At 48.4% G+C, this 26,400-nt stretch overlaps 1 protein-coding gene across 2 annotated transcripts in view; it reads left to right on the forward strand.

Moving 5' to 3' along the window:
- Positions 1–26,400, forward strand: part of PTPN1 (protein tyrosine phosphatase non-receptor type 1) — a 66,750-nt gene that overhangs the window by 37,465 nt on the left and 2,885 nt on the right. The window contains exons 2-9 of one of the 2 annotated variants that reach the window (XM_047746854.1): positions 6,453–6,543; positions 9,620–9,720; positions 12,722–12,820; positions 18,579–18,716; positions 21,968–22,177; positions 22,597–22,758; positions 23,119–23,342; positions 25,758–25,929. In XM_047746854.1, coding sequence (XP_047602810.1) covers positions 6,453–6,543; positions 9,620–9,720; positions 12,722–12,820; positions 18,579–18,716; positions 21,968–22,177; positions 22,597–22,758; positions 23,119–23,342; positions 25,758–25,929 — 1,197 coding nt within the window. The remainder of the gene's footprint in view (positions 1–6,452; positions 6,544–9,619; positions 9,721–12,721; positions 12,821–18,578; positions 18,717–21,967; positions 22,178–22,596; positions 22,759–23,118; positions 23,343–25,757; positions 25,930–26,400) is intronic. The other variant, XM_047746855.1, reaches the window with a different exon arrangement.

Here is a 26,400-nt window from a genome sequence, read left to right on the forward strand (position 1 = left end):
ACATACTCCCTCCCTTTCAGGAGCTTTTCTGTCCCATGAAATGAAGCATTTGGTATAGAGGTAAAGGACTCTGAGTTTGGGGACTCTTTGGGACCGTTCATTGATTTGTCAACAGAATTTGGTTGTGTCCTCCCCTGGGCCTGGGCCTGTGCTGCTCGGATGGAGGGGCGAGGACCCAGGCACTTCTGTCAGATGTGCAGTTGCTGAAGGGTGCCTACACGCTAGCTACCTCATCATGTGTGGAACAGCTTAAAAGTGACTAATGCATTTTACCACCACCAGTAAGGGACATTGACCTCATTGTGGGACTGAAGAGAAAAGGGTGTTAAAACCAAAATTGCTATGCTTGACTTAACGATGTGTTTACTATAAACATGAAAATATTTCTGCAAGGCTAGACTGGCTTTTATGTCTGTGTGGGTTAAAAAGAAAAAAAATTGAAATCTCAAATAAAAAATTGTCAGCTTTTCACCCAAGTTTTACTTTGCCTCCTTTGATTTGGGAGGTGTTTGAATAATGGATAATGAGCTTTCCTGAATGTGAATTCACCTCAGGCCCTAATTCATTCTGTTAGCAGAGCTTTCTAAGTATGTTAGCCCTTCGTATTCGCTGGGACATTATCTGTTACCTCCTTAAATGAGTGGGGCAAGATAGGGGCGCCTGGGTGGCTCAGTCGGTTAGGCATCCAACTCTTAATTTCTTCTGGGGTCAAGATCTCAGGGTCCTGTGATCAAGCCGCACATCAAGCCCAGGGTCAGGTCAAGCCCACTTAAGGGGGAAATGGGCACCCAGTGGGGGGGTCTGCTCTCCCTCTCCCTCTGCCCCTCCTCCACCTCAAGAGTGCATACTCTCTTGCTCGCTCTTGTTCTTTCTCAAATAAATAAATGAAATCTTTTATTTTTTTATTTATTTTTTAAAAAATATTTCATTTATTTATTTGACACGGAGAGAGAGAGATAGAGAGGGAGAGAGAGAACACAAGCAGGGGGTGTGGGAGAGGGGGAAGCAGGCTCCCTACTGAGCAGGGAACCTGATGCAGGGCTCAGTCCCAGGACCCTGGGATCATGACCTGATCCGAAGGCAGACGCTTAACGACAGAATCACCCAGGTGCCCCTGAAATCTTAAAAAAAAAAAAAGAAAAGAAAAAAGAAATGGGTGGTTAGGAATCAAGAACCAGTTTTAGAAGTTATTGCTCACCTGCTGATGGGTATTAAAGAGGGCACGTATTGCATGGAGCACTGGGTGTGGTGCATAAAAAATGAATCTTGGAACACTGAAAAAATTTAAAAAAAATTATTTAGGTAATGTTAAAGTCCTATTCACTTCCTTGCCTCTTTTTAAATTTCCAGTTCATATGTTTTGTTTATAACTTATCAAACATTTGTACCACTGCTTTCTAACCCAGTTAAGAACTTAATTTTCTCTCATGACAGTAGTTCACTATAGAGATGATTCGGATCATTAGGGTGTCCAGTGCCCGTATAAAATGATAGAGTGTAATTTCAATCATTTGCCTATAAGTTTGGGCCAAACTTGAGCCCCCATTCAGGAGCACGTTATCATATTAGCTCCAGGAAAGCATGAATCTTGGATATCTAGTCCACATGCTGTTTTATTCTGTCACATTTCTGAAATCTAGAAGAATACGAAGTAGGCTCTCGAAAAGCCAGTAAAGAACTGGCTAAGTGAAGGAGGCACTAAATAAAGAATTTATTTGTTACACGTTGGTATATTTCATTTCTTACTAGTATAATTTCTCACTTAATGTGATCCTCTCCCTGAAATGCTAAGAGATAACTTTGGTCTGGACATGTTGTTGTTTCTCATGAAGGGATGCTTCTGGGACCCCTGTTTCATGGCAAGTTCGTTATTTCCTTTTTGTCTTGGCTCCCAGTTTATGCTACATTCATCTTCTCATCATCAGCTTTAAGACCTTTTATTTTATTATTTATTTTCTCTGAGTGGAAATTCTACACACTTGTTGGATTATTTAATCTTGATCAGCATGATAAATGATCTGGGTATATTTTATACTGGTGATGGAAATCTCCTTAAACTTGTTTATTAGTCAGTAATCTGCTTTTTCTGCAGCTCTTAGAAAGTTACCTTTGATACAGTCTCACAATGTAGAAATCTTGTTTTGCTATAATTCTGTGAAGGTGTTTGGTCTAGTCCATTTTATTTCCAAACTACTGTTACTAGTTACCTTTAACTATAAAGGTACTTCATCACTGCTCAAGTTCAAGACTGTAATCCTGGCATTTTATTTGACTAAATGAAATAAAAATACTTGTATTCAGAGCATGTATGTATTTCCCATATGCCACTGTAGAGAAACACTTAAATGGGTGTATTTTCTTATTTGTAAGTTCAAGTTAATTAGGAAAGCTTTATTGCATGTAAGATCAGTGCATTTTAGTCTGTGAGTTTACCTTAATTTTAAAATCAGTTTTTAGCAAGTATTGTGTGAGTGCCTCTTATTTTCTCAAGATCTTTCTAAGTGACATCTCCAAATTTTACTTTCCCTTTCTCCCTTTTTTGGGGGGATGGTGGCAAACGCGATAAAAAAGTACATGTTAATATAATCCTTTAGCTGAATAAAAATCAGTTGCCCACAGTTACGGATACTTTGGCCCTTGTTTCCGCAGAGCGAGTGTTTGTTGGTTCGGTGGTTTAACCCTCTCAGCGATTTCTTCCGTCTCGTCAGTCGCACCAGCTGGACTGACCAGATCGTTTCACCTGCCAAGGCAGAATTCCTCCTTGTTGCTAAGTGCTTCCAGTCAAACAGAAAAACATACTTAAGACTTAGATTTGTATTCCTTCAGGTGATTTTTTTCTGTTGTATAGCATTTCCCTGAAAGCTTGAGCTCATCCTCAAACGACACGATGAGTGTGTTATGCTGGATTATTTTGCTTGTCTCAGGTAAGTTTATCATCTATAAAGGTGCTGCTAAATTATTAGCTCATCTCTAGTGTGAGTCAGAAAGGCCTCCCCGCCATTTTGCAGTTTCTTAAGTAAGTAGACTAGCAGAATGTGGCATTTTTTTTTTTTTTTTTTAATTCCCGTTGAATCTGCACATGGCTTGAGAAGTGAAAGAGGGCCATGATCGGTTGGTGATGCAGGCTGGTCCTGTGCGGTCTACACCTCGGCCCACTGCGGTGGCATCTCTGCTCACAGCCATTTTCAGTTCTTTGAGCTGCTGATTCTCGCTTGTATAGATCTCCATATCTCTAAGGAGGATGTTTTTCTTCTTATTGGTTTAGACCTTCACGCAGGTGGAGGATTTCATTTTCTTGAACGGGCATCCTTGTTGCTTTTCCTCCCCTTTGCTTCCCCTTCCCTGTTCTCCCAGTCTGTTACACCTTTTCCTTAAAACAGTATCCGTCATGGACATTGTTTGCCTCTGCACATAGTCACAGTTTTCCCATAGTTAATAATTGCCTTGTATACTTTCATCTGCAGAGGGCTCTTTCTGCCTATTGCTAATTCTTCCGGACCTCTTAGAGCCTCTCGGGCAGTTTTCCACCAGTCGGTCCTCACTGGCCAGGAGGGATACTGGGCACCCTGCCTGGGCAGTCTCGCCTTCCCAGTGGCCATGGGAAGAAAGAAAGAAGCAGATGAGAGGCATAGTAGTTTATTTGGCCCAGTGTGTTCAAAATGTTATTTCAACAAATACTACTGAAAATATGAGATATTTTACTTTCCTTTTTTAGTACTGTCATCACAATCTGATGCGCATTTGAACACTTAATACAGCACCTCTTCTCCAACTGGCCCCCTCTCCTGCGCTCTCAGTAGCCACATGAGGGTGGTGGCCGCAGTATTAAAGCAATTTCAGGTGATTTCTTTCCAGGTTTTGTTTTAGAGGCATCTGTACTGGAGACCTCCTTCCTTCTTCTATCTGGATTGCTTGGTCTGGAGACATGACAGACATAGCTATCATCTTGAAACCTCTTCTTTTTTCCTTGATTGGATTCCCTGTTTCTTGGATTTCAGGTTTTCTCCTGATTTCCCTCTGGTGGTTTCCTTCAGTCACAGCGGGTGTGGTGGACAAACGCAGGTCACAGACCCATCGATCTCTTGTAGTCGCACTGCTCCAGTCTGGCCCCCTTGCTCCTAGGTCCAGTAGGGAGCGCCTCCCTCCACAGTTTCAGTGGAAGTTTCCTTTGCCTTTGCTCTTGTGTCAGATTTTCTTTTTAACCTCACTGTGTCTTACACTGTTCTCGTTCTTGGTTCTTTCTTTCCTCAGGGGGGAGATATGCTCCGTGTCTTGCTGAAGCTGCGAGCATGGGTGTGGTCCAGTGTTGGAGGCTATGCCGCTCTGCAGGGTTAATTTAGTTAATTTATTGCCCCGGCTGGGTGGGTGATAATTGGGTTGGTATAGAATTCTAGGCTAGAGATCCTTTTGTTTCAGGTTCTAAAAGCATTGCTCCATTGCTCTCTTTCAGTATTCTCGAAAAGTCTGAAGCCATTCTGATGACCTTATCCTTTGAAAGTGAACTATTTTTACTTACAGAATATTTTCTTTTCTTTATTAAGATTTATTTGTTTTAGAGAGAGAGAGTGCACGCGCACTTGTGGGGAGGGACAGAGAGAGGGAGAGAAAATCTCCAGCAGACTCCCCGCTAAGCACAGAGCCCAATACAGGGCTTGATCCCATGACCCTGAGCTCATGACCCTAGTGGAAACTAAGAGTACGTGCTCAACTAACTGAGCCACCCAGGTGCCCCCAGAAATTTTCTTTGAAGGATTCTGGAATCACATATTAATGTGCCTTAGTGTAGGTCTGTTTTTATCATTATGGTGAGCATTTGATGGGTCTGGAAGATTTCCTTGAACTTTTTTTTTTTTTAATGTTTTCTTTCCTTGTCTTTTGTTTTGCCGAATTTTCTATTGTGGGTTTTGGGGGATGGGGGTGCTTTACTTTCTGGGAGGATTTCTTCTACCTTTACCTAACATTTTGTTCTGAGTTCATAGATACAATATCTATTCTTATCTCACTGAGTATATCAATAATACATTTTTTAAAGCTTTCTTTTCTCTGTAGTTTATGTCTTCCAAGGGGCTTTTTTCCTGTTTCATTTTTCTTGTAAATCTCTTTTATATTTGAGGCATTCTTCTCACATCTTGGAATCAGTGGTTGTCTGTGTGTGATGAAGAATTGGGGCTCACAAAGCAGATTGAGAGCCTTGAGAAGGTGGAAGGGGTCCATAAACCCTAATCTGGCCGTGAGTCCTCTAGCTGGGCTATTGGTTGTATGCCCTGGTGATAGTATCTTCTGGTCTTCCCTCTTGTCTGCTTGGATCACATGCAAAGCGCTCTGATTTATATTCTCCAGAAAATGATTCTCTGGAGTTCTGTGGGGTGGGGTGGCAGGCACCCAGCAGCATGGAAGGGGGGCAATGGGGAGATCCGCTGCTTCTCAGTCAGCTCCAGCCCGGTCCCCTGCACTGAACCCCACCCCTCCATCCAGAAGCAGCATTTCTGGAGCCTCTGCAGCATTCTGTGGTGGAAATGGGCTGGTGCTCTGCTTTCCCCACTGCTGGCTTGTAATTGAGCTTTCTCAGACCAGCCAACTACTAATAAGGTTTCTAGCTTCTAAAATTCTGTCGCTATCTTCTCCTGTTCTGCCCTCTCCTGTGAGTTTGCCCTTTTTTTTTTTTTCTTAATTGTAGTAAAATACACATAGCAAAATTTACCGCTGTAACCATTTTTAGGTGTATACCTTAGTGGCAGTAAGTACATTCACATTGTCGTGTGGGTTTCTTTTAATAAGAACAAAATACAAATTGAAAAGATTTTTAAATGGAATTACAGTGGTATTTGAGAAGAGCGGGATTAGATGCCTGTGATCAGTCTAGCAGGAGGCATGATTCGGGTCTTCTGTTAACCCAGGCACTCCTCTTTCGGACAGTTTGCTGTAATGGGGTTTGTCTGCCATCTCCTCAGAAAGCAGTTGGACAGATGTTGGCATAAAAGTGCATTTTATTTGCCCTTAATCACTGTAGCTTTATACAGGGCTACAGATGGCACTGCCAGGCGTGACGTTCAAGGCTTTCCAAGATCTAGCCTGCCCACCTGTGTGCTCTAGCCGCCTGTCACTGCTCCCGTGAGCCCACTCACTGTCCCTCGCAGAAGATACCACCCCCCCATCCCTCTCCATCTCCCTGCCCTCTTCCACATCTTTGCAGCTCCCAGCCCCACGCCTTCCTCCCACGGCAGGCATGTGGTTGTTCCTCTTCTGGTTTCTCTTCCTGACCTTGTACATGGCTCTGAATGATCACCTTGCATTTCCCACACTGCCTAGTGCTCTTTGATGTGTGTTTCTGTCCCGGGTCCCCTCAGTGCCTGGCATGTAGCCCACACTTGTTAAATGTCTGCATGGATTCCTGATGCCAGAGATTTCAAAAGAGAACTCTTTATCCTTTTTTTTTTTTTTTTCTTTTGTAGGATATCCGACACGAGGCCAGTGACTTCCCATGTAGAGTGGCCAAGCTTCCTAAGAACAAAAACCGAAACAGGTACAGAGATGTCAGTCCCTGTAAGTATTCACATCGCCATTGCCAGTCTCCCCGCTTCCACTGGGTGCGCGTGCTGCGGCGTCTTCTCAGCACAGGGCCTCTCCGGCAGGACCCCTCCGGCAGGACCCCTGAACCCCGGGCTGTGGTCGTAAAGCCATAGAAGTACAGCTTTATGACATGGTTGTTTCCTGTAATCAAAGCATCAGAGGCATAGAGTAATGGTTTGTTCATTTCTTCCACGATTGTAGAAGGAATAAGGTTTCGGTTTCTGGAAAATTCAGCTAAGTTCAAAGCACTTTTTTTAGCTTTGATTATTTTTATGATGAATCATTTTCCTCCCAGCTGAAGCGGAGTATAGTAGGCATAATATAACCTTTTCTGGATGACTCAGCAACAGTATTATTAGACCCTGAGCAGTGTCTTGAACTGCGCCGGTGCCCCACACAGCCACTGAAGAATGGGAGTGGCGTTTGCCCTCCACTAAAGACAACTTCGTTCCTTGAGTCCCACCCCACCCACCCTATCCCCCACCGCCATCATCATTCTTCCAGCTCTTTCTTGCCATTATCTCCCAGCATGCCTGCCGGCCTCTGACAGCCTCCTCTGCCTTCTGAGTAATTGGCTCTGAATCTGCTGATATTTCAAAAGTCAAGAACTAAAGGTTTTAGAATTTGTGTAAAGCAAGAAACACTGGAGCCAAGTAAAGGGCATGAACTTTGCCACCTCCTCTAGGCCACAGAGAACCTTCTGACTCCCCTCCAGGGATTTTAGAATCTGTCCATCAGAGATGGTTGTAGCTGCCAGTGTCTCCCGTGGCAGTCCCTTCCATCTGCCAGCGACACAGAAGACGCAGTCAGTCTTCCCTCGCCCAGGTGCTTCCCGAACGCCTGCTAGGTCACACGACTCCCATGGGCGCTGGTGTCTGCCGCTCTCTGCGGGAGAGTCAGCAGCGCCTCCTGCCCTGAGCTGTGCAGCACCTGGTTCCTGGGAGGGGCACACAGCCGACCCAGGTTGGCCCTGGGCAGTCTGCCTCTGCGTGCTGCCTCGGTTCCCCACCTGGCGGTGTCTCAGCCTGCCGCTTCCAGCTGTGTGGCTTTGGGCGGATGGGTCTGTTCTCTGATCTCCAGTAAAGCAGGAGCCACGCAGATCTCCGGATGGCGTGAAGACAAAATAAAATAACAAACCACTTAGCCCAGCGCCTGGCTCATAAACGTTCTCTGTGGTTGAGACGGTTGTTAACTGAAGGTGCACGCCAGGCGCATCTGAAGTCTAGTGCTTGTGCTCAAGTGCCATGTGATGGTGCCCCGACACTCTTGATTCAGCACGTCTAGGCTGTGGCACCTAGCATGTTTTATTTAAAAACAAAACAAAACAAAAAAAAACACCTCGGGTGATTCGGTTGTAAAGCCCCCACCAGCAGCTCTGAACTACAGAGAATAATCACTGTTGGCATCCTTCATGCAGAGCCAAGAGACCCCCCCCACTTGCCGTCCTTGCTCTACACGAGGCAGTAATGTCCTCTTAATATTTCTTTTCTACATTTTTCATTAGTGCTCATCTAAATGGTTTTATGAGCCAGTTTTACAGATACAGAGGGGGAAAGAAAGGAATATTTAAAATATTCTTCCCAGGAAACAGCTCCCAAACCTTTTCACTCCCAATCTCCCTCCTGTTTCTCTTGTTTTCCCCCAGCTCTGCAGTAGGACAGATAATTTGCTCTTAAGGTCAGGGGGGACATGAGAAGAATGATTCAAGGTAGAAAGTGATCTTTTGTCTGTCTTCCATTTGGCCAATGAAAAGCCCAGTGCTCAGAGGAGAAATTGTTTGTCCAAGGTCACCCAGTACTGTTGGAACCCATTCATATAAACCCCCAAGGGTTTATATGGTCTCATCATTTTTCTTTAAGATCTATCTCCTTGACTTAAATATTACCCAAGTATTCCAGTTTGTATTAATCCTCTACGATGAGAAACATTATTCCAAATGGTGACTGATTTTTGAAAACATTTCCTTGAAATCTTTTAGAACAGAAAGCCCCAAACCATGTGTCCCCATTAACTTCTTTCCATCTGGGCTAGAGAAGAAAAAGTAGTATTTATGACATCGGTCACCTGCGTTCATCATCCCCTGTGTTGTACCAGAAGTAAAAATAACCACCTGTTCTTGTTAGCTGCACTAGCAGGATCAGGAAAGTGGCCCTCAGGGAACCACTGTTTATGTGACAAAGTCATGGTAAAAGGAAAAAAAAAATGTAGCTATGCATTTTCAGTAACCTGGGCAGACCTTCCAAATGAGAGTTTATTTTTGAAAACTTTTACAAGTTATATTTGATGTATTTTTGGTGTTTTGGACTCTAGAGTTTATTTTTTCCAATTAATTATCTTTTAAGTCTTTGATATGACAGTTCCTGAACTTGAAATATTAGAATTCAGTTCTAATTGAATTTTGTTCATAGGTTAAAATCATTTAAGTATATTACACTCAAAACTTAAAACAATAACAACAACAACTTTATATAAAGGAATTCAGGTAACCTTTTCCACATGACTATTTATTTAGGTCATTTCATCTTCAAACCATTAGACATAGATTAGGTGGAAATATGATCATAAATCCCACCAACTAGAGCTCTAGGGACTGGATGAAATTTTCGGTGGATTTTTTTCTCTTTTAAAGATTGAATCCCCTGTATTTTTTTTTAACCTTGTGAAAGTTTTTATTAGGCATCCAAGAAAAGATCCCTTGGCACCCCCTCCTCACAGCCTCCTGAGTTGTGGGGCAGTGATAAGTGTAGGAAGATAGGACCTAAGAATAGATTGTCCAATTAGGACAGAACCCATGTTTTAGTGTCGTTTGTCCCTGTTGCTATTTAACATTCAGTTTCAAACACTTCCAGAAATACTTTCTGAGAATACTAAGTCATCCCCTTATTGATGACTAATCTCAATTAAAAGCCAGTGTATGATTAAAAGCCAGCCAGTGCAAATGCCCTTAATGCCACCGACTCACCTCTTTCGCTTTCCCCATTGGGTGCATGACCTTTGCGGACACTTTGGTCCTGCAGGACTAACGTCCAAGTTCTGGCTTGCCTTTCAGTTGACCATAGTCGGATTAAACTCCATCAGGAAGATAATGACTACATCAATGCCAGTTTGATCAAGATGGAAGAAGCCCAAAGGAGTTACATTCTTACCCAGGTAAACGGATTGTTCAAAATTTTTCTAATGGGTTTTTGCCCTACTTGATGTCAACTTGAGAATTGTACAGTACTGTCCTTTATACTTCACATGAAACCTGCCGCCTCCTTTAGAAGGCCAGGTTGTACACAGTCCAAAAAAGCAAGGAAGGAAAAATATCTTCCTTCAGAGATAGGGTTTGGTTGTAACATGTGATTTTTCCAGGAAGTATGCCGCTGCTGGGCTTACAGAAAAAGGCCTGAAATGCCAGAATTGCCTGTGGTCCACTGACAGAGGCAGCAGGGCTGTGGCAAGAGGAGGGCCTGTAAGTGTTCACCTCAGGGCACTGAGGGCTGCTCACGGAAATCAAAGCAGTAGACCAGTAATCTTCGTCCAGGTGTCCCCTCAGAATTCCTCAGCATGGTCTTCATTCTTTGGCCCTGAGATAAAGCATCCTGAGATGAAATGGATAAGCATGCAAAATCATTTAAAATTCCCATTGCCTTTTGGCATCTTTGTGGAAAAACACAAAAATGATTTACTACTACTTGACCTTCTTGCGAAACACTTATTGGCATATGACCCAAAGACCGTGGGTCTCTGGGAAAGAAGATAGAGAAGTTTCTTTTTAATTCATTTTCTCAAGTCTTAGTCTGTTACCTGTAAGTTGCTCTAAACACTTGACGTTTCTTTCTTTTTAGTCATAGTTTTTGCTTTCTCATTCCATATCTGTTTATCAGTGTTCTGTATGGCTTTGGGGTATAGGGTGATTTTGAACATGGTACTTCTGTTTAATACTGGGAGATCAAGGTGATAGCGAAGCCAGAGAGCGTATGAACAGAGGCTGCCTTGGGGCAGGGAGCTGATCAACATACCTACCATGGCCCTTCTTTACTGCCCCATCTGGTCCTGTCCCAGTTCCTCTCTGTCCGTGAGGAATATCATCTCAGATGCCTCCCAGTGTATGGAACATCAGCCATGCCATGTTCAGCCCTGGGGCCATTGAGGAAGTTCTTGGTATATGTGTAGGGGGCAGGCCTTTTACCAGGCCTCAGCCTGTGGTCTTCCTAGCACCTCTGGGGTTGTTGGGGTAGGGTGATAAGGAATGAGATCCTGGTGGTAGCAGGCTGGCTGGAAGGGGTTGAGGGAAAGGCAGCTTCTTGGTAACTTCTCTTTTTAGAAGTCAAGTTTCTTTTTTTTTTTTTTCTTTTTCTTTTTTTTTTCCAAGGTTTCTTACTTCTTAATCTTAGCCATTTAACTTTGGTGTGATAGGAAGTCCAAAGCAAAGATGGATAGAGGTAGAAAGTCAAATGGAGCGCTAGGATATAGCCATGCAAACTGTCATACTACTGTCTTCCCCAGCCTCATGCCCTAGCAATTACTTGCACATCTGAAGGTCTCTCTGTTTTTGTCAGGTGGTACCATGGGCACACCTAGCTGCCTGCACGGTCACCCTTTGCCCTGGGATTTATAAAAGGGATCAAAGTAGCCTGACCCCAAAGTTGTACCTCTAGAGAGTAGGAGCGACACATTTTCCAGGCCACAAAAACGAAGAAAACCATGACCATTTTTTAAATTTTCAGTGCTGTTCATTATGCAAATAATACAAATCTGTAGATTTGTTTTGTTTTGTTTTTTAAGGCAGTGGTATGGAAATGTAGAGAATAATGTCAAAGATGCCCTCTGTCACTTCCACAATGAAGTGTTAGCTAAGTTCTCCTTTGGATCTTACATGATTTTTCATCCCTGAAACCCATCCTAAGCTAGGGTGCTGGGGAGCAGGGACAGTGACAGGCTGGTAACTGGTGAGAGCCATAGCTGTGAGACCGGGTCCTTGGGCCGAGGCTGCAGACTATAAGACCCAGGTGGCCAGCCAGGAGGCCCCGGGACCTCTGTCTTCTGGGAGCCATGTTTCTGTTAATTGGCTAGAAAGGGTGATGTATCTGACTTCTGTTGTCTGAGGCTCTGTGTGGAGCTCAGATGTGTCTGGTTTAGGCAGCAGGAGGGAGCGGAGTTCAGGAAAGTGAGTGGGCGTTGAGGGCTCTTTTGGTCAGGGAAGGGATGGAGGGACTTCAAGGGAACAGATGCAAATAATCGGGAGAATTTGGGTGAGAAGAGGTGAGACCAGAAACCATTCTAGACATGGTGCTGGTTGGAGGAGGTGACATGCTCTGTCATGGAGGTGAGAGGTGATGTCCCTTCTGGGCAGCACTAACACTTGACACAGCAGGGGGCATTCCTATTCTGGTATCCAGTAAACATCTGTGCCCATTGCTAGGTTGGCAGGTAGCCCCCCATGTCCTGATGCCCACGCTGGACCCCTTGGGCCCCTTGACTGATGATAAGTGTCTACATCTCAGGTGTTCGTTGGTCCAAGGACGAAGGCAGTCCACGGTCAGTCCCATCATTATTGATAGGAATGGCTAACGGTTTACTGGCTATTTACTGTCTTCCAGGTGCTGCAGTAAGGCCTTTCTGTGTGAGAACGTAGTTAACTTTCATAACCCTCTGAATAAGGACTGTGATCAGTCGAGAGCAGTGGGTGGAGAAACTGAGGCATGGAGATGTAAAGTGACTTGTCCAAGGTCTCCTGGATGATAAGCGACTGGAGCTGAGACTGCAGCCCCTGGAAGTGTCGCTGACGATCGCTCCCCCTACTGCTTCTTGTCCACATCCCAGCTTTGTTCCACGTTCCATCGTGCTCCAGAGCGACCGCAGTGGAGCCCCCCACCAGTCAGCTCGCACCAGAAAGTAGAATCAGCCTTTTCCGTCCTCTGTGGGTCAGCCCCAGACCAGCCCTGAGAGGCAGAAATAACCTTTCGCCATGTGGCAGAAAATAGAATTGAGGTTACTGACCGCTAGGCAGGGAGGGCAGCCCCTGTCCGAACCCCGCGGCCGCTCTGCGGAAGGGCGCGGTCATCTGCTGAGTGCCGGGGCGCGCTCCCGTTGGAGCATGCGCGATGTGTCCGAGCACTCGTCCATGTGTAAAATGGTATACGCTTTGTGGATTGTGTATTTGCAGGGCCCTTTGCCTAACACGTGCGGTCACTTTTGGGAGATGGTGTGGGAGCAGAAAAGCAGGGGCGTTGTCATGCTCAACAGAGTCATGGAGAAAGGATCGGTAAGTCATGGATTTGTCTGCTCTTCACCTCACCGTCCATATGTGTCCCAGTCCGGGAAGTTGACGTTTTTGTCTGAGTTTATTTCTTTACATTGCTTTTGTATTTCTTTTACGTTGTATCTGCATTATTAGAAAAATTTAAAGAAGCATTACATAAATACATGTCTGTTAGTCCAAAAAGTAAATGAATGGAAAAGGGGGGAAAGTCATTGCTCTGGACCTCTTCCACCCCTGTCCCCCGGCCCCATCAGTCGGTCTCTCCCCAGAGTGCGTGCGCGTGTTCTGCGGTCCTCTGCCGGGGGTTCCGGGGCTGCTACTGTTCCTTTATGGAGCTGTGCAAGCATAGCTTTATTCTGAAAAGCAAGTTTCTTCTGTATCCTCCTCGTCTCTGCTTTTCTGGCTGGACAAGTTTGCCTCCTATTGACTGAGTTGTGGGAGCCACCGCATTTGGGAAAGCTTCTGTCAAATACCCAGACGCCTGGCGCTCGGCCGCCTTGTTAACGTGGACGCTGTCTGCCTGTGCGTTTACTGGAGGATTGGTGTGGCATTTCTCCCAAGTTCTCTGCAACTCTAAAACATCCCCAGGGATAGCATGTGTACCGGACGTGCGTGATGGTCTGGGCAGCACTCTCCACGCATCTGTCCCTGCAGTCGCTGCTGTAGCCTCTCGACTTGCTCTCCTCCGTGTATCCTACCCCCGGTGTCCAGAATGGTCTTTCGAAACCAAGTGTCCCTACGCCTCTTCCAGCCAAAAACCCTTGTGCAGCCCCCACTGGCTCCTGGGATGTATGTAATATGGCTACAGGACCTAGTTAACCTAGACCCCGATGTCCCACCTCCATTTCCAAACTCCAGCCAGAACTTCTGTTACTGGTTTCTTGCCAGGTTCCCTGGCCTGACAGCTGAGTCCCCACCCGGCCCCACCCCTCTGGCAGGTTCTCAGGGTGCTTCCCTGGATCAGCCACCGCTCGTGCTCTCCTCACTGCCCCCCTCCAACTCTGCAGATTGCCTGCTGGAGGCCTGTCTCCCATGAAAGGCGATGTGGTGTACAGCGAGCAGTGTGGCAGCCACGTAGCAAGTGGACGCTGCACCCCTGCTTCCCTGGCTCCTTCCCTCTTTTCCCGCTATGGCCAGCACACTCGGGCTTTCCAGCCTCAGAGACAGAGGCCCTGGGATGGGCTCAGGAGTGTGGCTACCAGGAGGAGCAAGCGGCCCAGGCACGGAGAACTGCATGTGCCCAGGGCCTTGCCAGGTGCTGGCACAGTGCGCTCAGGCTCAGCGGGGCCGCTGCTGTCCCTGCTGGCCCGGCCTTCTCGGTCCCAGGCTTGCCAGGAGAACATGCAGGCTCCAGAGAAGCTGCCCCTCCAAAGAAAGCACAGTCATGGCCTTAGAGGGAACAGATACAAGTGCAGAGAAGTAACACATCAAAGGAAACGTCAGTGGTCAAAGGGGAAGACTCACCGCCAGGCCCCTCCCCTCCCCCCCACAAAGTGAGAGCCTTAGTTACAGTAGATCGTCCTCTTAAGACAGCACAAGTTTAAAATCATGGTTTTTGCCTCAGTCCCTGTTCTTAAAGCATCTATTTGCTTGATGATAACAGATGAAGAGCGTACTTGAGTGTTCGAAGAATGGAATAATGCTTCCGAGACATTTTTTTTCAGTGAAAGTGGTTTTTAATGTTTTCTGCTTTAGTGGCTTGATTAGTAAAATGTGAAGTTACAAGTGCGAAGCCAGCTCTCACCCGTCACCACTCTTGTCAGCAATTTTGAATAAAGAAACAAACTTTAGGTTCCCACAGCACACACTCTCCGCAGGGGAAGGTGACAGAGATAGGGTGGCCTTATGTGTTCGGCCCTGATGAGCATTCGGGGTCTCGGGGGCTCAGTGCTGCCCACAGGGGGGGCCACTGGCATACCCACTCCCACGTGTGGCCATCCAGAATGTCCCCAGACATTGTCCAGGGTCCCCTGGGGTGCAAAATTGCTCCCCTTGAGAAGCACTGTTCTCGATGATTTGAGGGTTTGGGACTTTTAAATCAGGTTCGTTATTCAGAAATGATTGGATATGGTGGCATTTCCTTTTTATTTGTTCGTTACTATATTTGAGTGAAACCTCTTTGCTGTTGGCCCAGGACTAGCCAGGGTGCTGTCCTGTAGCTGCGTGCTGGCCCCCAGGCCTGCCCTTGGCTTGTCTCCCATCCAAGGCTGACCGTAAACGGGCAGCTTTTCCCCTTGGCCACTTAAAAAAAAAAAAAGGAAACCTGGCTGGTTGGTTTCCATGCAGTTTACTGTGACTGTGTGACGGTAGTCTCTGTTTCCCTGTGGAACTGCTCTTCCTGCTCAGGGTCATTCAGCCAGGCACATTGGCGTGGAAAGCAGCAGGTGGTTTGAGATTCTTAATGTTTCTTGGGAATCAACGATTTCAGTTTGTCATCAACATTTATCCTCCCCATTAGAGCTGACTGGGGAAAATTCTAAGAAGTCACTGTGTCTTTCTGCTCAGCTGATGTAGTTATGATCTCTGCATACAGCCCGCAATCAGACTCGGCTTGCAGAGTGCTCCCATGCAACGCGTATTTGTTTTCTGGTTTTCTTCCTTCTCTGAACAGTATAGGATGTGCCCCTCTTATTTTTGGCAGACCTGCCTGTTACCATTTTGGGCTTTTGTGCTTCCTGGAAAACAGTGGTACAGAAGATGATTATGTGTGTTAGACGGAGCTCATCCAAGTAGCCCAAGTTCTTGGGGGTTCAATTTAAAGAAGGAGTTGAGACATGACCGTGAAGAGTATATTTGGGTGCAAGGGCGGGGATTGTGTAGGCAGAGAAAAAAACAAGGAGGTGTTTAACCAGAAATATCGCCTCTATCTCTCTCCCAAAACCCCAACTAAAGGTGCAGTTTGACTTCAGTACTTTTGTGCACATGAGACTCTGGATTATTCTGAAGATTGCCTGGCTGTTTGGGAAGGCTCCAAGGCCTCTCTCTCACATTCGGCTTCGAGGCGGGAAGGGCAGCTGTGACGGACATCCACCATGTGGGTGCTGCCATTTGCTGCTGAGCCAGGATGCAGCACGATTTGAATCCTGGGGAAGGACTGCTTTCTAATAAAATACATCTCTTCTCCGGGGGGCGGGGGGGGATGGATCGGTTTAATAGAAGAGTAATAAGTCGTGCTCTTGAGCTTATTTTTGTGTTTTGTTTTATTTTGTGTGTTAAAAGCGTCTACAGGAAATGACAGCAAGCAGAGCACGGCATGTTGCTGTGGATGCCTGCGAGCTCTTAAAAATAAATATTGCTTGATTGACACCTAGCACGCACTGGCGTTGCGCAGTAGCGGAGTTCCTGAGTCTTTACCACATCACAGAGACTTATTGGGCTTTAGATTTGGTTTTGAAAGTGAGTGTTTGCTGTGTGGAGGTGAGCTGTAGAAGACTCCTTCCCTGCCCATGAGACCTGAAAGCACCGGCCTCTTCTCTGAGATACGCACTGTCCTGCGTTTCTGCTTCTCTGCGTGTGGTGTTGGGGGCACGTTCCAGCACACGGGGCCCCGAACCCACCAGGGCAGTCTCTCTGCCTCTGGGGTCTTCAGGAATTGCACGGGTCTGATTACTGGAAGTGTGGGAAGACGAGCATCCTTGAAGCGTCTTCCCCGGTTCCCCTTTCAGCTGCCCCACCCCTTTGGGTCCGCAGAGGACCTTGCCATGTCACTGCTGCTTCCATGTCCTGAGTGGCAGAATTGCTCTGATGCTGGCAGGTTGGCCCTGTTCCAGGGGTTCATCTTTGGCAACTTCTCATCGGTGTTAGGAGGGGATGTGGATGAAACCGGCTCAGTCTTTCAAACAGGCCCAGTCCAGGCCCTGTTGGCCTTCTGCTTCAGGACCGTGACATCTGATGCTGTGTCGGCGTCCCAGTCTGGTGTTTCTCGGTTTGCTTCTTCTTTTTCTCTTGTTTTTTTGGGCGGTGCAACTTCATTAGAGCAGGACTGATGGGCCTTCCTGATTCTATCTGCACTCTGCTCGGGAGCCTCCTGGTGCTCCCCTGCCCAGGTGACACTGCGGGTCCCGAGCCTGCCCCCAGAGTCGCTGTGGCCTGGTCTTCCCTTGGCCCTGTTCCCTGTTCCTCTGAGACTGACTTCTGGGCAGTCACTGCCTAGGAAATCCTAGTCACCCCTCCAGGCACGCCTCTGTCAGAGGTCACTTTTTTTTTTTTTTTAAAGATTTTTAAAGAGAGCACGAGGTGGGGGGTGGAGAGTGGAGGGAGAGGGAGAAACAGACTCCCTGCTGAGCAGGGAGCCAGATGTGGGGCTCGATCCCAGGACCCTGGGATCATGACAGAGGCCTCTCCTTCCATAGGGTTTTCTCTCATCTCTTGCATGTAACTTCCGCTGGCCTGGAACCTTCGCCTCTTCTGAATTCCCACAGCACGTCCATAGTGTTTACTCCCACTATGCCCCCTTGTCACTGATCCGCACCTCTGGTCTCTTCTAACCAGCAGAGGCTAGGCCTGGAGGGGCTCCCTCCACCTGCCCTGGCATTTCAGGTGGCTCATCCTGCAACTCAGAGGAGGTGGGGGGGGGGGGCAGTCCGCATTCAGGTGCAGTGGGCGTGGATGTGTACCATTTCCGGAAGAGCTGGCTGCACACACTGATAATTTCATGTGATGGAAATCATCGTGTCTTTGGGGTTCCCTCTGTCTAGGCACATTGTCCGACCCTCTGGCTTATAGACCTTACAACTTAGCCCCCATCTGCCTGCTGTTTTGGTCCACAACATCACCATCACCAAACAGAAAGGTATAGTATAGAAACTTGACTCAAAGTACACCACTAAATTTGAGTCAAACTTTCTTTCTTAAAACTCTTAAGTGATGGGCACTTAGGTGGCTCAGTTGGTTGGGCGACTGCCTTTGGCTCAGGTCATGATCCAGGAGTCACTGGATCGAGTCCCACATCAGGCTCCCAGACTCTGTGGGGAGTCTGCTTCTCCCTCTGACCTTCTCCCTTCTCATGTTCTGTCTCACTCTCTTCTCTCTCAAATGAAAAAATAAAAAATCTTTAAAAAAAATAAAATAGACCAGCTCTTAAGTGAAACCAAATCTTTGGGAGTTTTCTGGCTTGAAGAAAAAGTTAATGAGCTATGTTTAAATGAAGACCATCGAATAGTTCCTGGAATTATTAAACTAGAAAATCAAAAGGATTTTTTGGTACTGAGCCAAACCAGAATGAAAGGGTGGGATGGGGCAGCGGGCGATCCTAAGCCTTGGAGGAGCCCCTGTCTACGCCTTCTCTGAACATTCAGTTACAGCCCTCCAGCCTGCACAGGTGTCCCACAGTCTCCTCCAGACTTGGTTCCATTCCCCCGGGTAAGTGGTCTGCATTGGGCCAATAGCACCAATCCGGTTCTTGGTGATCTTCAAAATGGCTACAGAAAGTAGTCTGTGAGAGACTAAAGCTGTGGCACAGTCTGGCTTCACCTCATAGACGGCCTGGAAAGCCAGACCCCCGAAGCCTATCCTTGTGTAAGGAGAACCAGGGAGCAGCTGTGTTTGGAGGTCCAAGCCCTCTCTGCCCAGCCAGCCCTGGGTCTCCACCGCCCCCCCCATCTCCCTCAGAGGCAGGCAGGTTATGCTGATGGTGACATCCAAGGTCAGAAAACCCCCAGTTTACCTTTGGGTTGTCCTGAAGCTCATGGAAGGAACTCTCTACCTCCCTTCGAGGGAAAACAGTCCATTGCTTATAGTAATTCATCATTTTCTCTCCTAGTTAAAATGTGCTCAGTACTGGCCACAAAAAGAAGAGAAAGAAATGATCTTTGAAGACACAAATTTGAAATTAACCTTGATCTCCGAAGATATTAAGTCATATTACACAGTACGGCAGCTGGAATTGGAAAACCTTACAGTGAGTATGGCATGTACTCCGTCCTTCCCACGGCCGCTGCTTGAGATGTCTTTCCGCCTGGGTGCTATTACCTAATGCCACTTTTTCTGAGTTTTGTACACTCTGACCAAGATGTGGTCTTAGCCCTGTGGGAAGCAGAGCTTACCCGCTTACCTACCAGGGGAGCTGGTGGGGGGTGTGTGGTGGTGAGTCTGGGAAGGGGGTGGTCCTCAGGCCCTCCTCCACAGAGCCCTCTCCCTGAACTGTAACACTAGTTCATCATAGTCTCTAGGGAAAAGGGAGTTTCTTGGCTAAAACATCTCACTGTTCCTGTCTTTGCAACTGCCATGGGACTGACGTGGTAGCCGCAGGTCACATAGCGGCCACTGCCTCTTTTCTTGTCCACAGTCTCTTTAGCTTGAAGCGAGGGAAGAAGGGCCCTTCTGACTCCCAAGGTCATAGTCACTAGTGTACATTTTCTTTTTTTTTTTTTTTTTTTTTTTTTTTTTTTAAAGATTTTATTTATTTGTCAGAGAGAGAGGAGAGCGAGCGAGCACAGGCAGACAGAATGGCAGGCAGAGGCAGAGGGAGAAGCAGGCTCCCTGCCAAGCAAGGAGCCCGATGTGGGACTCGATCCCAGGACGCTGGGATCATGACCTGAGCCGAAGGCAGCTGCTTAACCAACTGAGCCACCCAGGCGTCCCTAGTGTACATTTTCTAAGTGAGGTTTTGGGCTTATTTGTCTTGGCTGCTGGCTCTCCTCGGAAGGTGGTCTTGGAACAGATCAAGGCACAGGGCTAAACAGCAGCACCACAGAAGGCCCTACCCACAGGGATTCTAAATAATTCTCCAGAAGCCATCACCCGGAGGACTCTGCACCAGGATGGGCAGCTCCTGGGGACAGCCTCGGCCGTGGCGGTCAGCCACTCCCTTCCAGCCCACTCGCGGGGCTGGACTCCCGGCCCCGCCGTCTCAGACTGTCAGACGTGGAGCGAAGGGCATCACGTCTCACCGTGGCTCAGTTTCACCCTCTTCTAGATGGGGGTTTTGTAAGGGCTCAGATGGCAAGAAGCACGGTTAAGTGTTAGAACAGCACCTGGCTCAGCCCCTGCCGGGGTCAGCACGTTCTGTGGGGTTGAAGTGACGCGATTAGCCAGGGTGGTCCCCACCCAGATCGGAGGGATGGCAGGAGCAGTGCCAGCTTGGGTGGGGGCTAGCTGGGGGGCTGCCCATGACTTTAGCTCACATGTTCGTGTGCAGCTGACTGCATTCCAGTCCCCTGCCTCCTGTTGTTGCATAACTGACTGGAGTAAGAGCTAGGACGTACCGCGGGCTGCCGTAAGCAGAGCAAAGTAAGTGGCGTGGCTTTTTGTGGAATGCAGCGACGCGGCTCCTGAGCATGACAGCCCGGGCCTGCTGCAGCCCCCAAGCCTCGGGGGCTCTGGTTTACGGAGGGCTTCGACGGAGCATTTGCAGGACTAACAGCAGCAGTGTGTTGGAATGTGCCTGGAGGATCATGTCGTAGACGTTCTTTTTCATGCTTTTTAAAATGTGCAAGCCCTGACATCAAGAGGGACTTCTGGCAAACCCTTGAGAAAATGTTCCCCGCTTGTTGAGGGAAATGGAATTCGGACGGAGCAGGAGGGGCTCGTGATGTCAGCTCAGTGGGGCGCCTGCAGCAGCGCGGAGGTTTTGGTGTTGGGAAAGGCTGTTTGCTCTAACAGACCTTGTTCTTAAAAATTCTTTTCTCAGGCGTGGATCTGTTCAAGCATAGGTTTAAAGCAAATTCCTTGAGAAAGAGGTGGGCAGCTGTGAGGGAGGGTGTCAGCGGGAGCTACTCCACACCTTTTTAATGATTAAAGAAGGAACTTGCTGTTTATTTTCTTCTTACTCCTTTTTTAAAATCTATTTTTAAGTGTTTTTCTTTCCCTGAAAAATAGAAAGGGCATCTCTCATTTTAAGCCATACAAGGAGACCATTTTCGAGGGAGGAAAAAATGGCCTTACTTAGGGTGGTTCTAGAAATGACCCTCATGTCGCCTGCAGAGTCTTCCAGTTCCGCAGAAGGACCTCCGTGTGTCACAGCTGGTGCAGGGTTCCGTATGAGCATTCTTTGCTGATGTTAGGTCATTGGTGTTTATTGTAAACTCTTTCACAAGTTTTCATCACACCAGGCCCCGGGAGGCTGTTAGAACTGAAGCTGTAAGCTCTGGGAAGGTAAGGGCAGTGTCCTTACCTTACCCTGCCGGGTATGGTGGCTGGCGTGGTAGGCATGTTGTGGACATTTTGCTAAGTGTGGGGAGGCTTTGTTGGTCCACAGGCCTCTGGACTCTTCATAGGTTTAGAGGGAGGAGCAGGGCTGGAAATGGCACTGGAGGCCATTCTTCGTTCCGTTCCACTGGGAGCAGACGGGGCCAGGGGGAGAAACAGGTGGGGACAAGTTTCAGGGCCCTTGTTTCAGAAGCGCCTGCAGCGGACTCTGAACAGGAGCTCCGGAGTCAGGCACACTTTGATTTTTAACTCCTGTCTCCTCACTTCATGGAGGGTTGGCCTCCAAGCCTCAGTATCCTGGTCGAGAAAATGGGAATACAGGAATCCAGGCCTTGAAGGATTCAAGCGAGAATTCGCATCAGTGAACTGATGTGCGCCGCACTGGGACGCTGCGGGGCCGGCAGGGTTGGTGGTGTTGACTGGAACTATGGACTCCTCCTCAGCTGTTTATTGACCATAGCTGGCAGCTGCCAGCCCTTGGAGCCTGGCCTGGTTACTTTTTTCTATAAAATGACAGTCCTCTGAGACTTCCAGGTAGTCGTGTCAAGCCCTACATTACCCAGAGCTGGAGCCACACCCATGCGGTGACGATTTTTTTACTCTTCCGTGGGAAACCCTACAGTGCTTTAGGACAGGGTTGCCGTTGGGTGGCCACACAGCGTCATTGTGATTTGTGGGGTAGAGAGAAATCACTTGTAACCATGAAGACAGCAGGGGGATGGGGCACCGGAGGAGAGATGTGGACGAGAACGTTCCATGCTAAAGGAAAGGAAGTCGAGGCGGGAGCAGCCTCCAGGTCCAGTGTTGGACACCCCCCAGTGCTTGGTATATCTTGGCTGGGTGAGCAGACAGAAGGAACTCTGAGAAGGGAAGCTGTTCTTTGAATTAGATGGGGGTGGGGGTGGGGTACACTTCGTGCTTACTTGAAAGCCGTGATTTCTGTACAGATGATTCTCTTGGAGAATCTTTTTTCTTAGAGAATTTCTTTTTTCTTTCTTTCAGTCTCAGGAAACTCGAGAGATCTTACATTTCCACTATACCACGTGGCCTGACTTTGGAGTCCCCGAATCGCCAGCTTCATTCCTGAACTTTCTTTTTAAAGTTCGTGAGTCGGGGTCACTAAGCACGGAGCACGGCCCTGTCGTGGTGCACTGCAGTGCTGGCATCGGCAGGTCGGGGACCTTCTGTCTGGCTGACACCTGCCTCTTGCTGGTAAGGAGGCCCCTGAAGGCCACGGGAAGAGAAGGGAGCCCATTTTAGGGGGCCCCCGCTGGTCCCTGTGGCCTGCCCCGAGCTTTTCTATCATTGTCTCTGCAGTAAACTAGCCAGGATCTTTAATTTTTAACAATTTTCCTCCTATGACAGTAGCTCTAAGCTAAGTAGCTTTGTTGGGAGGGATGTTCTTAAGTGGAATGTGGAATCGGGAAGGTCCAGAGACTCCCTTTCTCTTACTCTTTCCCCCATGCTCCTGTGGTCCCGATTTTGCTGCACTTTCACACATTTGCTAGAATTCTGCCTCCCTGCTGTGATTTTTCCTGAGTAGAAACTGGAGGACTCCTCCAGAACGTTGAAAATCACATTGTACTTGGGAGTTGGGGCTGACTGAATGGTGTCTCCTCTCTGGCTTTCAGATGGACAAGAGGAAAGACCCTTCTTCTGTCGACATCAAGAAAGTTCTGTTAGAAATGCGGAAGTTTCGGATGGGGCTGATCCAGACAGCAGACCAGCTCCGTTTCTCTTACCTAGCTGTGATCGAAGGTGCCAAATTCATCATGGGAGACTCTTCAGTGCAGGTAAGCCTCGCTTCTGGTATGTCGATTTTGAATTTTTGTCTCTGAAGAAGGCTGTCAGTTGTAAAGTTCAAATACTCTACCATGGCTCAGAAGAAATAGCTGTCTTCCTTGGCGAAATAGCTAGAAGGTTGTGAAAGTGCTCACTGCGATCGATTTCTCCTATGGACACTCTGACGTAGAGAACATTGGTAGGGAGAATAGACTTTATTTTCAAAAGATTTCATCTTCCAAGTATACGTATCTGTAGCCCCAGGAAGCAGAGAGAGCCCTTCACCTCTGCTCACTCTAAAGGGGAGCAGATTTCCTGACAGATCAGCCCACCGTGAATGCTAACGGGGCTTTCTCTGCTGCTTTCCCTAGGAGCAATGGAAGGAGCTTTCCCATGAGGACCTGGAGCCCCCACCCGAACACATCCCCCCTCCTCCCCGGCCCCCCAAACGCATCCTGGAGCCACACAATGGGAAGTGCAAGGAATTCTTCCCCAACCACCAGTGGGTAAAGGACGAAACCGGGGAGGATAAAGAAGACTGCTCTATCAAGGAAGAAACCAGAAGCCCTCTAAACGTCCCTTGTGGCGTGGAAAGGTAAGCCCGAATGGGCCTGGCTTACGGGGGGTGAGGGGTACTGACCTTCTGATCCAGAAACACATTGATATTGAAACCCTGAGGACCCAGCCTCCTCTTGGCAAGCATCGCCTCTGTGTCTTTGGGGAATGGGACCCCTGGACCAGCACCACTCCTCCCCTCGCTGTAGGAGCCAGGAGCATTTGACGCTGCCACAGGTTGGCCACCGTCCCCCATGCCCTCAGGTACCTACCTCAGTGGGGCTCTAGCACCACCTTGTGGTGCCTGTTGGAATCCTGCATCCCGGTAAGCAGTCCCACCCAGAGATGACCCAGCCCTGCCCCTGGCTTCTAGCCAGTCCTGAAATGTACTATCCAGGTTAGACCATGTACTTTCGGCCCCCAGATTGGTCCTTCTGGGAATTTAACCTTTTGTGTAGTTTTGATTAACAGAATGCCATTTAGCAAAGGTTATTGAACACATACTGATGCATGTGAAATACTGAGATCACTGGAACATGGCCCCTGGTCTGTATTCTAGACCATCTTGTTGGGGCGGGGACAGTGGATTATGGATGGGACCCTGTGGACAATAAGGAGATGGAAGTGTATGCTGTGGTGGTCAGCCATCAAGAAGATACCCTGCCTTCCCAGGGTGCTCAAGGAGGGCCTACATGAGGCATGGAAGCATGGAGAAGGAATGGGTGTAAGCCTGAACCCCAGCCTATGGAGACAGTGCCCTTGTTCCTGCTTCCTGGATGAGTGCATGCTTTGGCCCAGCATTTGTACACATCTAGAAATTTGGTTTGCAACACTTTGCAAACAGGTGTCCAAAGAGATCTGTAGGGGCAGGTGTTCATTGCGGCATCATTGAGAACAGTGACAAGAGACAAGCTGATTGTATATGTAGGGATTAGGTAACTCGTGCTTTCTCCTTACTTTGGGATACTTTGGAGCTGTTAACGAACACAGTCAGGAATGCACTAATGCAGCTAGACGTTGGAATAACAATACTGAAATGAGCAGCTTAGACATGGCATGTCCCTGAGTGGTCCTCTAGCTAAACTCATCATCAGAATCTTACCTGGGCGCCTTGCCAAATGCTGAGTGCCAGGCCCCAGTGCTGACGCGTGCACCTAAGTCAGCAGGGTCCTTCATGCGACTGGGTCCCTATCACAGCCCCATCACCTCTGGGACTTGTCCAGTGGGGCCTCCCAGAACAGGTGCTGTGCAATGTGCTCAGCAGTAGCCCCGTGACAGTCTGCCCAGGAGACCGTGCCTGGCTTCCCAGGGCCTCTGGTGACGTTCTCAGGGCGTGCCAGTGTGTTCCATCTGAGGGCCTGCCGAGAGTTGAGAGTGAGTGAGGTGAGAGCTGGCACATGACTGGTGTCCAGTCTGTCATGTGTTCTGTTCTGTATTCACTGAGACTGGGGGGGAGAGGGAGTGCTTTTCAGTGTGTGTGTGTGTGTGTGTGTGTGTGTGTGTGAAAGGTGGCAAGGAGGGGAGTGTGGATCTGGGAAGCCAAAAGCCAGAGAGTTCCAGGAAAAAATGGGGTTATGCCAAGAATATCGGTGCCTCTGGACACCAGTGGGGACCCATGTGCACACAGGCCTCAGCCCTGCAGCTGGGGCCCCACAATGGGGAGCAGAAAAGCAGGTGCTTTGTGCCACCTCCTGGGGAGGTAATGCCTCAGGGGTCCTGCCCACTACACACGATGCTGCTGGGGTAGAAGAGCTGTGGAGATGCATGTGAGAAGCAGGACATCTTGTGGTCGGGTCTTCTGTCCGGTGGCAAGGGCAGGGGGAGAAGGAAAGGCCTGCGGGAGGTGGCAAAGAGAGGAAGGGCCTCTGTTGGCCTCTCCTGAGATAGGCCTGGAAGGAGAACACAGTTCACATCGTCCCCGCACGGGGGCGCTCTGGCTTGCCACCAGGAGGGCAGCCGGTCTGTACACAAGAGGCCTAAGAAACGATCCTACTGGCGGGTTCTGAGCGATGCTGGGGCCTCAAGCCGGGGACAGGGCAGGCTGAGGGGCAGAGGGAATACGTGATGTCCTCACGTCAACAGCAGCAAAGGCTCCTATGCAGGGGCCCGGGGAGAGAGAGCATGTGGGCCGCACCATTGCCCTCCCTGAACTGAAGGGGAACATTTTCCAAGCAAACCCCAGGGCAAATTAGCACCTAGCTTTGCACCAGTGCCTGTATTTCTCAGCAGAGTCTCACCCACCCTCCATCACCAAGGAGTCCACGGGGCTCCAGAACCATACCCTGGCTGTGGCGGCCGTCTGGGTCTCTGGGGCAGGGCGGGGGGTGCGCGACAAGTGGGCTTCAGGTTAGTATCAGTGTTCCCAAGGTCTTGGCAGTTCCCACTGTAGCAATAGCATCCCCGCTGTTGTTTTCCCCAGAGTGAGTAACCCGTCTCTGTGCATCTCCTCCCTCAGCACGAGTCCAGACACTGAAGTCAGAAGGCGGGCCGTGGGGGCAGGTCCTGCCCAGGGGGAGCCCTCGCCACCCAAGGAGAAGCAGGACCTGGCACTGACTCCCTGGAAGCCCTTCCTGGTCAACATGTGCATGGCCACGGTCCTCACGGCCGGCGCGTACCTCTGCTACAGGGTATGTTTTCACTGACGGACGTGCTGGCAAGACCGTGGGTACAGAAAGCACTGGCCGACAGCCCGGCGTTAGCATTCAGTGCTGTGGAAGGATCTGAGCCAGTCTCAGAAGAAACAGAGCAAAGGTTTTTAAAGGCTGGAACTGTGAAGGGCTAGCAAGAGAGAATTGAGGATTGATACACTGGGGTTTTAAGGAGCCCTGTGATCCCAATATATGAGAGTCTAATCTCAGGGCCTTAACCTATTCAGGAGTAAGTAGAGAAAATGCCAAATATGTGTCTCTCTCTCTCTCTCTTTTTTTTTGTTACTGTTGTTTGTTTTTGAAAAAAAAATAATAGAACTACAACACATTGTTGTTTTTAACCTTTATAAAAAGCAGCTTTTGTTATTTCTGGAAAAAAAAAAAAAAAGAGACTAGGCACTTACGAAACTTCCTTGTACCCTTAGGTGGTGTCAGCAGATACACAGTTTA

The sequence above is a fragment of the Lutra lutra genome, chromosome 9, assembly GCF_902655055.1.
Source record: "Lutra lutra chromosome 9, mLutLut1.2, whole genome shotgun sequence".
NCBI lineage: Eukaryota > Metazoa > Chordata > Mammalia > Carnivora > Mustelidae > Lutra > Lutra lutra.